Consider the following 13,737-nt stretch of genomic DNA (forward strand, 5'->3'; position numbering starts at 1 on the left):
AAAGACGCTTAGTTAGATTCCCACTTAGCAAAAAGACATGAACAGTTCTAGGGTACCAACTCAAATTTTAATTTTCCTTCCTCCCAATACTTTATACCTGCAAACTTCTTCAGGAGGACTTGCTGGAGCTTTCTGAGCAGATCTCACCCCCCAAAAAACCGCCCCGTTTGAGCCTGAAAAAGAGATACAACCGGGTGTGCTCACCCTCCACAGCTTCTCTCGATCGAAGCAGTGACCGCGAGGTAACCTCAATATTCTCTGTTAAGAAGTCCCAAGTTCAAGAAGGTAATCAAACCTCAAGTGATGAAGTGCCTTTAGAGGATCATAGCAGGTAAAACTTGAGGGCCTATTTTAGAAGTTTGGCTAATATATGTCTTGCAGGGGGAGTGCCGATAGGATGACCAAGTTAAGGCACTCTTTGGAAACGCTGAAAATTGAAAACTTAAAAGTGGAAAATAAGATTAAGTCTGTATGTCATAAGCTACCAATCAGCCAGCAAAATGTTGAGCAGTTTAGTTTTGTTAGTTCTGAGATAAGGCAAGGGAATGGTGATGATGATGATGATGATTTAGTCACATTTTTGCCCCCTATTCAGCTGAGTCTCTCAGATACCCTTAAAGGCAACTTTAAGTTTAGTGACATTCACAATGAATCATTTAATCCTGTGCGTCTCAGATGCTTTAAGTCTTCTGCATTACCCCTTACACAGGCCACTAAATACGTCTGTGCATCAACACATTTTGGCCAATCCTTGCAAGAAATTTTAGTGATTAAAGACCATATATTGGACCTTGAAATTAACTCCATTAAATTCCTGCACCACCCCTTATTTAGCATTGAACATGTGCTTTTACAGAGACTCAAAGACGCCCTCAAAAAACGCTCACAATGGAATGAAAGGAGGAGTGTAGCAACACTTCTTGTTGAGCTGAGAGAGTTGAGAAATTCCGGAAAATATAAGACAATGCGCAGATTACGGGAGAAATTATTTCAAGAAGCTAAACAGCAACGCCAGTTACTAAAAACAATCCTGCAATTGTGGCTGCAAATCAAAAAGCTTCGAGAGACTCAAAAGTTTTCTTGCACATCAGCTCGGTTGAGAATCAACCAACAGCAAAGCGGTGTTAGTCCTGAAACCCAACAGCTGTTTCAGGAAGTTTTAGAGGACATACTTAGACATTCGAAGAAGAACTTGAAGTGGTCAAGGAATGATATTGAAGCAGACCTTAGGCAGGTGTTTCTAGAGAGCTTCAGACAAGCTGAAGAACCAGAGCTTCAGTTAAAACTCATTGAAGGAGAAGTTAAAACAAATGCTGAAGTTAACTCAGATGAGGCTTCAAGACGCAAAGTGGTGTCTTCAACCAAATTCACGATAAATATCTCCTGTGACGAAATCCCGATTTGCAAATCCAGTCCTGTTTTTTTGAACCAAACAAACTTTCAGTTAGTTTTCAATGAAGTCTTCAGTATCCAGCTCACTGAAGTCCCCAAATGGCTCACTCTGGAATTGTTTGAGTACCCCAAAGGGTAATTCTTTCAGTGCCTTTCTGTCTCAAATTCAGGTGAAATATTTTAGGTTGTTAAAAAAGAAAATTGCTCATCTGAAACTAGAAATCCCCCCTTCTGATCTTACTTTCGCCATCTCCATGAATCAGGAAAGTTTCTTTGAAAGGCGTGAGTTGGTTCATTACAAACACGCAGGCGTGGGAAGTGGGCAGAAGCTGTCATTAGCAGTAGAAGGTTTGCCAGAAGACGTTTTATATACCAAGGGCGTGGTCAAGTACCGGATTGGCTGGCAGCTGAGCCGTGCCCCTAGTGACATCCCTGAGAGAGATGCAAGTGGACGGAACAAACAGGTGGCTAACGCGGTGGACGGATGGAGGGTTGCCGACTCAGAGCAGTTGAGCAGTATGCCGATGAAATGTGGTGAATATGAGGAAGAGTTGAGAACGTGGGAGGGCACTTTAGAAAGTATCCAGGAAAAAGGTTATTTCAGGTAAAGTAAAATTGTACTTAATAACAATCATTATTTATTTCAAACGAGTTGCGACAACATGTCAACAGTGCCGAAATCTGTTGTTTCAACGTTTCAGACTGGGCCCCGACTTGCGCCCATTATTCTGCCCTCTGGAAGCTATAGAAACGAATGTCAGATTTCAGTTTCTGCGGCTTCGCGCTCAGAACGAGCCCGAGTTCGACGGTACGCCGGTTCCGAGTCGGATCCGTGAAATTCCCATTAGCCTCATCAAAGATTTTCAGCGAAGGAAAGCACTCGAAGGTATATGGCGAAAAAGTTACGGTTACACTGGTTTTTTGATGGTTCGCGTAGGGGTAGATCGGAAGAATGGAGCAGAGGATAATGGGAATGGGGATGATTTGCGGGAAAGCGGAAGGAGGCGATTGAAGCAGGTTCACAACAGAGTATTCCACATGTGCAAAAGTGCGGGGAACAATTTAAGCTATGAGAGCGTGATCGATGAGAAATACCTCATTTATTTTGAGTAAGTAGTTTCTTTTGTTTTCTGTTATTGACGTGCGGCCATCTTAGTTGTTTTTTGTTTTTGATGTTGACATTTATAGATTCCATGTTGGTTTACATGTTTCGGACGCCATTTTGATTTCATATCCCTACGGAATGGTTTTGAAAACGGTAATTTTTATTAATAATCACAGGTACTAAATTAGTCTATTTACAAGTAATAATAAATGATAAATAGACTGTGGTAAATGCTTCGACTTAAAACGGTATTTCTCTGGTGCGGATCGAAGAAGACGGTGAGACAGCTCAATAGTAAGCCCCCTGTCTGCGGCTGTCGCGTATGCAGTTGGTCAAACATAGAGCCAGCACGGCTCCCACGACCTGGAAAAAGAAACGAACGGTGACGTAGTTGAAAAAAAAAACAAGAAAACAAGCGAACAAACCTCGACGGCGGAAACGGCGATTGCGACAATGGCGATGGTTTTGATTGAGCTCACTATGTAGTCGGCTAAAGTTCTACTGCATCCATCTTTATAAGGTTGGTTAGACCCGGATTCGAAGCAGGTATCAGGTATTTGGTTATTCCAAGAGTCAGGACCAGACGTTCCGCAACATTTGAACTAAAATCAATATGCTGGAGAAACGAAACGGACTATAAATATGATGACAAGTTACCGTTTCCTGGATGACGTCCACAGATTCCTTAGTTTTCGGATAATTATGGAATATTTTGGTCACGGCTTCTTCGATTTCTTGGTGCAGCGTGTCCTTATCCTTGATTTGCACGAAAGCATAGGTTCCCAATCCCACTTGGACCAGGAAGATGACGATCAAGATGCCGCCGTACTGAAACCTAAACTTCACAAGGCGGCGACGAAAAGTTTCAACGACTTACCCAGCTGAGCATGCAGGTATTGCTTCTGAGGGTGCCGCAACACCCCAAGAAGGCGATCACGAAGATGATGGAGCCCACCACGATGGCGATAACTGGAATGTGATTCAAGGCCGACGGAATGGCATCCGAGAATTTGGTAAAATTGACTTTAAAGAGGATGCCCACCACCAAGAGGGCTAACCCAACAAGCTAAATATTATAAAATAAGGCGTCAGCTATTTCTGTGCCGTGGCATTCTTATTCGGTATTATAACCTCAGGTAATGTAACGAGCAAAAGGGTAAATTAACTTAGTTATTCAGGAGAAGTGTGACTCTCTCCCAGAGAGGGAGATAATAGCATATAAGCCAGAGTTTTTCCTGGTACATGAACCAGACATTTTACGCCCTTTGTAGTATTCTTCACACTCTCTAGAAATGTGCATTCGCTATTAACGTCCAGAAATATTTCGTGCCTAGGTGTTTGCTTGTGTCTCCATTTAAGTCAAGTAATTCTTCACAAATAATTCGTTTTTCCATTAATTTTCGCAATTTTGCTGTTGGTTTTAAAGGCCAAAACTTGACAATGAAAATTGCTGTTTTATAAGTGGTTGTTTTGAGTATTGCCGGCATGAATTATTTGATGATTAGCATCGAGATGAATGCGTATAGTCGGCGTGCGGTTATTAGCTACCCTGAGTCATAAAGGAAATAGTAATAATAACACCAGAGATAAGATTTTTTGAGTAAATCAAGTTATATGGCACCCATTTTTGGTTTAGTCGTTACCAAGATTTTATATAAATATCTCCATTGATATAGTATGGCTATGACACCCTAAATCAGGAAAGCCATCATGAAACCCGTCCAGTCATGGCGTTATTTACCTCATGACATCATGTAATCGATAAATTATGATACACAACCGGTGTAGATTTTTATCTGGTAAATTCTTGGTAGCTAATCCTGTGAGCTACAGCATCAGTTCGCGAAAAACGGTGTTATTTTGACGGTGTTTACCGGAACGATTTCCCTACCAGAGAGTTATTAACGCACCTCCAACGTTTAATTGCTGTGATTCAATAACTAATAAACGATCAAAATTAAATTTTCTCGTAAAGAAATCAAATGCAAAGTTTAAAAAAGGCGGATTACAGAAACGACTTGATTACATAGTGACTGAATAGTCTGTCTTTCTTTAATGCGTGTCTTTTGAGAGAGAGGCGCAAGAGGACAAAGCACGATCATTTATTTTTACAGGCACGATTACGCTGTTGCGCATTCTCAAAAAGACGCAAATTTAATCCGTAAAGAATTAAAAATTAATCAGAACAAATCATTTCGAGGCAAATAATGATTTATTAAAATTGTGAAATAAAATCTATGCGGGGAGGGTGATCAAAAGCTAATTAGGCTATTCCCGTTTCGCGCACATGCACAAAGGTGAAAAAACAATTGATATTATGACAGTTAAAATTAATTGGTTTGTTTGTGTCAAAAAGTGGCGATTTTGATCATTTTTGGTGAGTTCATTTCGGGTTGTGTGGATTGAAGGGGGCTGTTTGAGTTCTACGAGGATTGCAGGTTTTGGGTGAAAATGTTGGAGAGTAAAGAGGTAAGATACTCAATTAAATGATCTCAATCACGTATATATTGTTTGCATATACAGCAATCTAGCGATTTCTAATAAGCGCTTTGATCGAGTCTTTTATCTGATTTAAGATTTAAATGAACAATAAGAACGATAGATTTCTTTCCTTTGAATCTGAATTCATATCTCCAAAAACATTTAAAATTTTTCTCAGGGTTAAATCTTAAGGTTTTCGAGCTGAATTTACAGGACCGGTTAGAGAAATTAACAGTTTTCGTTGTACAGGGGGAGATCGATATGTGCTACTGTTCTGTGTCTTTCTAATTCACTGGATGATTTAAACCCGAAATTTGCTTACCACAAAGGCGAAATTGGTGACAAACACAAAAATCCTGGCTAATCCCTCTGAGCAACCCATTTTTCAGTCACTGATAGCGGTACTTCAATTCAAACGCGACTAACCTAAACAACTGAACCGCGTTACCTGTTTGGTGGTATATTATAGGTATAAATTAAAGTTAAGTCTGCTTATCTCCGCTTAGTCACCTAATAACGAATTCTTGGTAAATATAGCTAACAATGGTATGAGCGTTTGTGCTCACCATTTAGACTGAAAACCTCTGGTTAGCCTATGTATAATGTTTGCTAACATGTACTCGGTGTCGATGAGGGGGGGACTTTATTAATAACTCATATTCCAGTGGCGCGCAGCGGTCTCACGCGAGTCCCAGGGGGAGAATGCGTGCCGCACCATTGGAACTTGAAGCGTAAATAAAGCACAATGCATGCACGAAATCGCATATTATGAAAACTGGCGTCGCAAATGAGGGTTTAATGCAGCATTTTTTCGCTGCACTTATCGAAACAGGCCTTGAACTGCAGCTGCAGAAAATCGGTCGGGTGCTGGATTTGATCGTAGTTGTCGACGCCATTGCTTCAAAAGTTGATAAACGAGGTTAATTGGGCTATCTTTCTTGAAACCATAGCCGTGATTCATGCAAAATTAATGTAGCTTTGCTGATGGGTTGTAAAAAACAGTAAAATGATTGTAACGAGATTTTTCTGGGAAAAAAAATTCATCGCGTGCTTTGAGAATTAAAAATTGGAATATTTGTATGTATTTAATAAAGGTGGCAGCGGGTCTTCATTGAAGATTTTATTGCGTAAACGTGGCATGAACTAAAATGGCGTCTTATGCTATCAAAATCAAAATTTGTTTATCTTCAAGATGGCGGAAGCGTTCTGGAATTTTGTGTTCAAAAATGCATTGATTCATTGAAAACATTTCTGTTTCGCACACGTAAGCTTTTACAGCAGACGGCAAACCACAATTTTATCTATCTAATCTTTTAAGCCGCCCAGTTTTGGGAAATAAAAACGCTTGAAATAGCAACAGCTCGATTCACACCATAGAAAATTATTTTATGTATAAACATATGGTCAAAAAAATTTGCCTGGTTGAAGAATCGCTTTTTTGTTTAGTTTATATCAGCAGTGTAGACAATCTGGTTCCTCTCGATTATTAGAGGCGCCTCGAGGGCGTGAAAGTGTCCATTAACTGAATTATGTCGAATATAATTTGCTAGTCAATATATGTAATTCGCTGGTTTTCAGATCTAGTCAAGAAATTCTCTCTTTTGATAGCACAATTTGTGCACGACCAAACACCTATTTAGTCTATTATGTAGGCAAGACGCTGGTTTCAAATTCTTTATTGTTGTGTTATATTTTTTTCTACCACATTCCTATGAATATTACAATAAGATAATTCAATACACTTGCTATCTGCATTTCAAATCAATTACGACAATTCAATTTTCCTATAGACAGATCATTAAAACTTCCCTGCGCAACGTCCTGAATTGGTTCCGATGGCGCCCCAAACTCCACAAACCGCTCCCGCAGCGCATGCCCAAACCTCTGCAGAACCCTCAACAAACCCCCAACAAAATCCTTGTTAAAATACTCGGTGCCAAAAATCTCCCTCAGAGGAGAGTAAATGAGGACACACCTTCTGAAGAAATAGTTCCGGAGCTGGAAATCTGCCATGAGGAGTTCTCGGTGTCGTTGGAGGTGCCCAGAGGCGTCGGAAGTGAGATCGTAGGGCTGCCTCTGAGGTAAGAGTCACTATAACCATCGCAGGATGTCAGCAAAGCGGGTCATACCCAGAAATTTTACCTAAAAGCTCTTCACTTTGCATTTTGCCTACTTAAAGGCGCGTTATTGTCGGTAATTTTATTGAAATTTGGGCGTGATTCAAAATTAGGTGTCAGCACGGGGACTATACAAACCCGAATGCTTTGAGTGGAAGCATTACTGTTGCTCTCTTTGATCGAATACAGAGCTTGAGTTCCAGTGGGGAATACTTGGAGCGGAAGGTGTTTTTGGGGGACGTTCTAGTGCCTCTAAGCGCTCTCACTACAGGTATCAATGTAAGTTGAGTAGGAATTTTAAGACGTATTCTCTTATGATAATAATCGCAGCTCTCGGGGTGGTTTCAATTGACCCAACCTGCTTTGATCTTCGGATACGATGGTTTTGAGGACTCTAGCGTCAAAACTTTTCTCCAGTTGGAGCTGAGCATCTCACCTAGCGTGCCTGTAATGGAACCCAATATGGTATTACGTCATATAATTCTTGACTGTTTAATAATTGAAAGGGATTTTGCAGGCAGATTTGCCCTCAAATGACTCTCCTTATCTAAGTGATTATATCCTACGCTGGAATCAAGGATTCAATGCGAATTTCCCCAGTAAAAAGTTCCAAGCCTGTGTCTTGGACATTCAAGGGCGCACCACATGCATCACTCGGTAATTAACAGGTTTTGAGTCTCTATTGGGCTTGTGCAAAGGTTGAGTTTAGGTTTTTGAGACCCCTGGAACCACCTCAAGTGACCACTGAGGACTTTGACTTCACGGCGGAGCAGTGTTTACGGTACATCTCTTTGGTTCCCTTTACCGAGAGCGGCAGTTTCTATCAAAGCATTTTGATGACTTCTGAGGTCTGTGATGTTTTGTATTAAATTGAGGGTTTTTGAGGCTTCTTTCTAGCAATTTTTGAGGTTTATGACGGGGTCTGTCATGGATCATTGCGTGACTTTAACCTGCTTTTTGTTGGCACTGAAATTGGAGGCATATTTGGTCTTGGGTAAGAGAATAAATGAGAATGTTGGGGACCAAAATTAGGGATGGAGGCGTTGCGAACCAAAATTCGCCTAATTTTCTCAGTCCATAAATATTATTATATTACAATTAATGTCACGTTGCGCAGGCTTTGGAGTGCCTCAAGGCACCACCAGTTACGTTCTCTTAATCGAGTCCTCTAAGGCTTCAAATAACCACCAGAATTATTCAATCTTGGACGTAGTTTCGAACCAAAAATTCAAGCTATCAGACCCGCTCTGCCCTCTCCAGCGCATTCATTGCTTGGCTAATGGGGAGAATGTAAGTTTTCTTTGGTTTTCGAGGGTGTAGCTTTAATGCTGCTACACAGATCTGGGGCAACGCCCAGCGTACACAGAATCCCGCATTTCTTCGCTTCGATTTGACGCGTAAATCTGACTGGTGGCCACTATTTGACAACAATCATCAAGCCCCCACCCACTTTGTCAATAACAAGGTCGATTTTTCCCTTAACAATGATGGGGAAGACGTTGAAAGGGAAGTGGAGAGGAGGCTGAAGAGGAAGTTGTGCAAGTGGAGGCCAATGGAGACGACCAACTTTAAGTTGCAGTACGTAACCAAAATTGTTCAATTTGTTGCTTTTTTGTCATCTATAAAGTCTTAGGTTAAATGAAGTGCTACGCAGTAATCTTAGACACTTTGAAATTAACGTTATGCATGGTAGAAGCAGCGCAGACGCAGTACAGGAGCTAACCAAAACTTTGGCTCGCTTCCATGTAAGGGAACTAACAAGATCGTTTCATTTTTAATTGATACTCAATAACTGTTTTAGGTGGATGGAATGGTGCTAAATCTTCCTTTTTCCGGTGTTACTCAAGTGGTGAAGAAGATAAAAACTATGGGGCTGCACGTACAAGCGTCAGGGGTCACAGAGTTTGTCTTAAGCGTGTTTGTTCAGGAATACCCGGGACAAGTGCTGTCTCTCTGGGTGTTTATCGGAACCGTCGGAGAAAAGCTCCTTCAAAGTTTGTAATGTCCGCTATTGGTGAGAAAAGAGTGTTTTGCTCGTGTTTCGTGTTTGTCAAAAACCAACTGCGAGTTGCTTTTTTATGCTGCGTGTTAAAGTAATGTAAATACATTTTTAATTCAAATTTTTCAGATCTATTTACCTGCTTTATTTACCCTGGTTCTGTATGCGTGTGTTTTTTTTTATTGCAGCATTAAAAAAAATGAAGGAATTGTCACATTTCACTTTATTAAAAAAAATAACAACACTTGAAATAAACAAAATATCAATCAGGTAATCCAATATACGCAATGACGCGTTCACACTGATATAACTTATCACTGGGCTTCTTTACAAACTAGTAACAGCGTAAAGGTTACTTCAAAGCTGACCCTCCGGTCGTCTCTAAGTAACGAAAACAAATTTACAATCTAAAATTTCAGTTCAAGTCGAACAATCTACAGTCGACTGGAGTTGTTCGCACTAATTCCCTCCTCTTCCGCCTCTGTTGCCGTCTCCGCAAATTGCGCCGCTTGCTCCTCATTCGCATCAGGTTCCGCTCCACTTTTGCCACTCCCACCTGCGATCGTCACAGAACACGCCTGCGCATTCAAGTCCTCGCAGGAGGGACACTCAAAGTGCACGCAGTGGAATACCTGAGATTGAAAATTTGGACTGAAAATTTACTCGGTAGGGATAAAAATACCTCGTTTGCAGTGTTGTGAGTGCCCACAATGCGGATAAAAACAACCGCCCTGGGAGGGAATCGGATCACTTGCCACGACTTGCAGTTTTCACGAGTGTTATCGACCACCATTTCCCATTCCCAGATGTTTACTGAGGATTCGATGTAATAGCTGTAGCTGCGATCGTCGCAATCCCAAAGAAGAAGCTTTAAACTGGAAATTATGTACGGCTGGCCTGGAAATTTGTTTGTGGAAGAACTGAACAGAGCCATAGGAGCAATCAGGACTTACCCAGTTGTATGAGAATTGCTCCCGATCTAAGCTGATGACAAGTGTAACCCGAGTCCCAATCATACTGCTTGGTATCTCCATTCAAAAGTGCGTTGCGAGCTCGGCTGACCCCTTCGATAACCACAGCGTTTTTCTCCAATGTAGCAACGTTGTAGTTGGGGCAAATAAGATCGTTCACCATTTTAGGGATTTTCTGTTTGTACATACACTCAAGGGTCACTAGGTGGAACACCTTGTTTACAGTATTATGAGTTCCTACAATTCTAATGTATTGAACTACTCGTGTGTCAAAATAGAGATGTTGCCAGGAGCGGCAGCAATATTGCCCATAATCCACTACTCTGACCCAATCTTTCTGTTCCATTGAAACTTCTACATAATAAGAATATGAGCGAATGTCTCGATCCCATAGGAGCATTCGAATGTGGTTGATAATGGAGGGAACTCCGAGTTTCACAATAATTCCCTGGTCTCCTGGGCCATTAATTGCATGTCTTGTATATCCTTTATCCATATCATAGTTGCAGTTATTCCCATCAAGTAGATACTCGGTCAATTCCCCAGCCACAACTTTAGAACCTCTTCGAGGGCATGCAACATTCTCATCAACAACCAATAAGCCTCGATGGGGAAGACTGCTGGTTCGACAATTAGTCCTATCAGCAATTGCATCCAAAAGAGAATCTGGCTTAACAAGTCCAGCAGGTCTTACTACAGACAATAGATCTGCAACACTCATCAAAGGCAACCGTACACATTTCATTATTTTATCGTTGTTGTCCTCATTTGCTTTGCACCAATTTGAGACACCCCTGAAAATTTCCACTTCAGGGGCGAAGAAGGAGTCTCGCTGCAGCAGCTCCACCAATGCATCCTAAACAAATATGCTCAGCTAGGGGCCTCACAGAGAAAACTACTTACCTGTGATAAAGTTACAAATGATTCATGCATTAGAATTTCGCATGCGTGTTTATCAAGGAAGGAGTGGCAGACAGCCACCAACTTGTCCAACCTATATAAGTGGGCAGTGTCCAAGATGGCACAGACATTGCGCAGGGCAAGAAGTTGTTTCAAAATGTCAGAAATGGCTCCTTCCAAGTCCTCAAACCCATATTGGTGTGCCAGTCCCAAGGTGTCAAGAATCACATCCTCTTTTAAGGTCATCAGAAACATGTGGCCTAGTGAGAAAAGACTGTATTTAGAACAGCAAAATATTGACCTTTTCTCTTCAAAAATCCCTAAGAGAAAGTGATAAATGAGAAACAATGGGAAAGCAATAAATAAAAGGGATTAGCAGATTCTGCACTACAGGAATGATGTAGATGCCCTAAACAGTACTCACCAGTGTAAATGTATTTCAACAATATCTTAAAAGCATTCAAGGGAGCATCTTGCAACATAATCTCTGTTTGACTAGACTCCCTTAAGCCCCCATACAAAAGGGCTCGAAAGTAGTCGCTTCGAGCTGCAAGAATCACCTTATGTGCAGGCAATTTTTGTCCCTCCACAACTAAACATACATCTGAGTACTCTTGATTGAGGTACAGAGATGAGAGGTTTTCAGAAAGTTGGTGCAGGTGCTCAATATCACCTAGGCGGGTCACCACTTTGGAGCTGGATGCTTTCAGGTACTGGTGACTACTACTCATCTGAAATTTTGAATTAAAAACGAAGTTTAAAGATTTATTTAAAGAGCAAAAAAATTATTGGTTTTCTGAGAGGATGAAGCGTGGGCTACTTACAGTGGCAGCGGCTGTTATAATAGGGGGTTGAATAGAGTGAATTTGAGAATTAATCAGGTGGTTTTTAACACATTTCTGGGGCCTTTTTTAAAGGGAGAATCCGGAAAATTCCAGCATCTTTCTTGATCGATATCGGAAAATTGGAAATCATAACAAAAGTGACAAAGGTTAGTCAAATGACAGTGGTAGCTGTCTAACTTAATAAATTTCAGATCGATTGATAGAACAATTTCGGCAACAAAATCGTAATGCAATGGACATGTAGATAACGTAGACTATATTAATGTTTAACCCGTTAGGATGAATTTTTTTATTTGTTTTTCATTTTTGTTTGAGAATTATAATCACGCATAAGTATTATACATAATCTACGTTCTCTACACTTGAAATAAATGCAGTTACACCTCTCTCCTTACTGTTGACATCTCAATGACAACCTTGGCCTTCAAATTTTTTATTTTTTTCTTGTCATTTCTCCTACAGAAGAATAGGTTGTGTTTTGGTGTTGTGGCTATTTCAAGCTTAAAATTCAGCTCCTTTTCGTTTATTTGTAACTTTCTCATGCAAATCAGCGTGTTTTAATTTTCCAAAACCTCCACTCTCAAGGTAATCCGAATCGCGGTTCTCACGTGTACAGGCCCACCGTGTTTTGGACTAATGTCTCGTCGTTGTTTATTTATGGAAAAGTCGTCTTATCAGGCCGTGTTACCCGTTTAATTGTTCGCTTTATCGTACCGCGAAGACAACGTCCAGAATACCTTGTCAGCCCGCAAATAGCTCGCAGTAACACATATAATTAGTCCGAAAACCTTGTTTCAAAACAAAGCCCCATTTGGCCCTTAAAAACACGACATTATTTTCAGATGGCAGCTGCAGTGAATGAAGTGTGGGTTTCATGGTTTGGCTGCTGCGTGGCGCAGCCCCAGAAGCGCAGACATCGCATTGACAGGCAAGTGTTTTCGATGTCAATTTCAAGGGGTAAACACTAGTTATGAGCAGGTCGATGATAGGGAACCCCACCAATTTTGTGCACACGGGCCATATAGGGAGTAGGGATATGGAGCTGCCTGGTGAGCAACAAATAGCCCTGCAAAATCAGATGAGAAGTAAAGGAGGCTATGACACCAGTTATAAGGTAAAATTGAAGCTTTGATTCATTTGGTTGTTCTGCAGTTTTTTGACTGATGAAAGTGGGTTTTATTGATCACTCACTCATGAGTTATTTCTCAATCAATCACTTAATAGTAGATTGTGCAGTTTAGGCATTATACATTGGTTTATCAACCACCAAGCATTTTTTAATTTATGATAAATATATGATAAAATTAATTTTTTAATTGAATGAAAACAATACAGAGAGATTTGTTCACTGTTTGGAAGTATGGTTGGGGGCTTGTAGGAGGGCTAAGCAAGATAGTGCTAATGAAGAGTTTTAAAGTTTTTGCCATATACACAACTTTCCCTGATTCAAGAAATATTTTGCTTTATGTAGACTATTGTTACTTATTTCAGGAACCACCACCGCCCCAATGGTGCCAATATGAGTAGCCTAATGATCTCCTATTATTTGTACTCTGATTGAGGGCACAACAGACTCCCTTTATAATTTAATGCAAACTTGAGGGTGCATGTTTGCAGTTATGTTGCTCAGTTATTGTTTAATAATCGGCCCCCCTTAATACTCTTCAGTTGTGCGCATGTTTGCGGGGCTGCGTCCTGCAAAACGTTTGCTTATATTGTAAATAATTGCAACTTCATATATGATTTTTTATTTATGTTTTTACGCTAGTAATAACGCGGTTTCCTATTACGTTTATTACCTTTAGTTATTGTTTTTTTTTTGTATATATTATTTATCTTTTTATTGCGGCTATTAGTAGGGAAATGAGCATTTGTTTGTATAGGTAACTTTTAATTGCTCCGTCTCCATCACACCATAACCCTTCCT

The 13,737-nt window shown here is 40.6% G+C and overlaps 3 protein-coding genes across 3 annotated transcripts; 1 reads left to right on the plus strand and 2 right to left on the minus strand.

Annotated features, from left to right (window-relative positions):
- Positions 1–37: 37 nt before the first annotated feature.
- Cc2d2a (Coiled-coil and C2 domain containing 2A) lies at positions 38–12,919 on the plus strand. Its single transcript, XM_066399053.1, has 18 exons — positions 38–52; positions 114–331; positions 382–1,527; positions 1,577–1,996; positions 2,094–2,278; positions 2,330–2,501; positions 6,769–7,059; positions 7,209–7,374; positions 7,426–7,560; positions 7,613–7,752; positions 7,805–7,943; positions 7,993–8,089; positions 8,213–8,385; positions 8,435–8,673; positions 8,729–8,840; positions 8,897–9,089; positions 12,653–12,738; positions 12,789–12,919. Exons 1-17 carry the CDS (start codon positions 38–40, stop codon positions 12,670–12,672), a joined length of 3,861 nt encoding a protein of 1,286 aa, XP_066255150.1. The 3' UTR covers positions 12,673–12,738; positions 12,789–12,919.
- LOC136414652 (23 kDa integral membrane protein-like) lies at positions 2,637–5,793 on the minus strand. The gene is made up of 5 exons (XM_066398806.1): positions 5,301–5,793; positions 3,375–3,563; positions 3,155–3,325; positions 2,923–3,099; positions 2,637–2,860 (listed from the first exon to the last, which is right to left on the minus strand). Exons 1-5 carry the CDS (start codon positions 5,358–5,360, stop codon positions 2,786–2,788), a joined length of 672 nt encoding a protein of 223 aa, XP_066254903.1. The 5' UTR covers positions 5,361–5,793; the 3' UTR covers positions 2,637–2,785.
- On the minus strand, positions 9,300–11,917 carry LOC136414718 (BTB/POZ domain-containing protein 9-like). Its single transcript, XM_066398889.1, has 6 exons — positions 11,790–11,917; positions 11,390–11,696; positions 10,969–11,225; positions 10,048–10,921; positions 9,777–9,991; positions 9,300–9,726 (listed from the first exon to the last, which is right to left on the minus strand). Exons 2-6 carry the CDS (start codon positions 11,694–11,696, stop codon positions 9,529–9,531), a joined length of 1,851 nt encoding a protein of 616 aa, XP_066254986.1. The 5' UTR covers positions 11,790–11,917; the 3' UTR covers positions 9,300–9,528.
- Positions 12,920–13,737: the final 818 nt, after the last annotated feature.

Source organism: Euwallacea similis, chromosome 18 (genome assembly GCF_039881205.1).
Source record: "Euwallacea similis isolate ESF13 chromosome 18, ESF131.1, whole genome shotgun sequence".
NCBI classification, from domain to species: Eukaryota; Metazoa; Arthropoda; class Insecta; order Coleoptera; family Curculionidae; genus Euwallacea; species Euwallacea similis.

Bases quoted from the DNA above. Each gene is read 5' to 3' on its own strand.
- Cc2d2a (XM_066399053.1), top strand. The intron at 1,997-2,093 runs GTAAAGTAAAAT...TCAACGTTTCAG, and splicing joins CAGGAAAAAGGTTATTTCAG to ACTGGGCCCCGACTTGCGCC. The intron at 7,753-7,804 runs GTAATTAACAGG...GGTTGAGTTTAG, and splicing joins CGCACCACATGCATCACTCG to GTTTTTGAGACCCCTGGAAC.
- LOC136414652 (XM_066398806.1), bottom strand. From the start codon at position 5,360: ATGGGTTGCTCAGAGGGATTAGCCAGGATTTTTGTGTTTGTCACCAAT. The intron at 3,564-5,300 runs GTAAGCAAATTT...TATAATATTTAG, and splicing joins TCACCAATTTCGCCTTTGTG to CTTGTTGGGTTAGCCCTCTT. The intron at 3,100-3,154 runs GTAACTTGTCAT...TATTGATTTTAG, and splicing joins TGGACGTCATCCAGGAAACG to TTCAAATGTTGCGGAACGTC.
- LOC136414718 (XM_066398889.1), bottom strand. From the start codon at position 11,696: ATGAGTAGTAGTCACCAGTACCTGAAAGCATCCAGCTCCAAAGTGGTG. The intron at 10,922-10,968 runs GTAAGTAGTTTT...ATATTTGTTTAG, and splicing joins CATTTGTAACTTTATCACAG to GATGCATTGGTGGAGCTGCT. The intron at 9,992-10,047 runs GTAAGTCCTGAT...ACAAATTTCCAG, and splicing joins AGCAATTCTCATACAACTGG to GCCAGCCGTACATAATTTCC.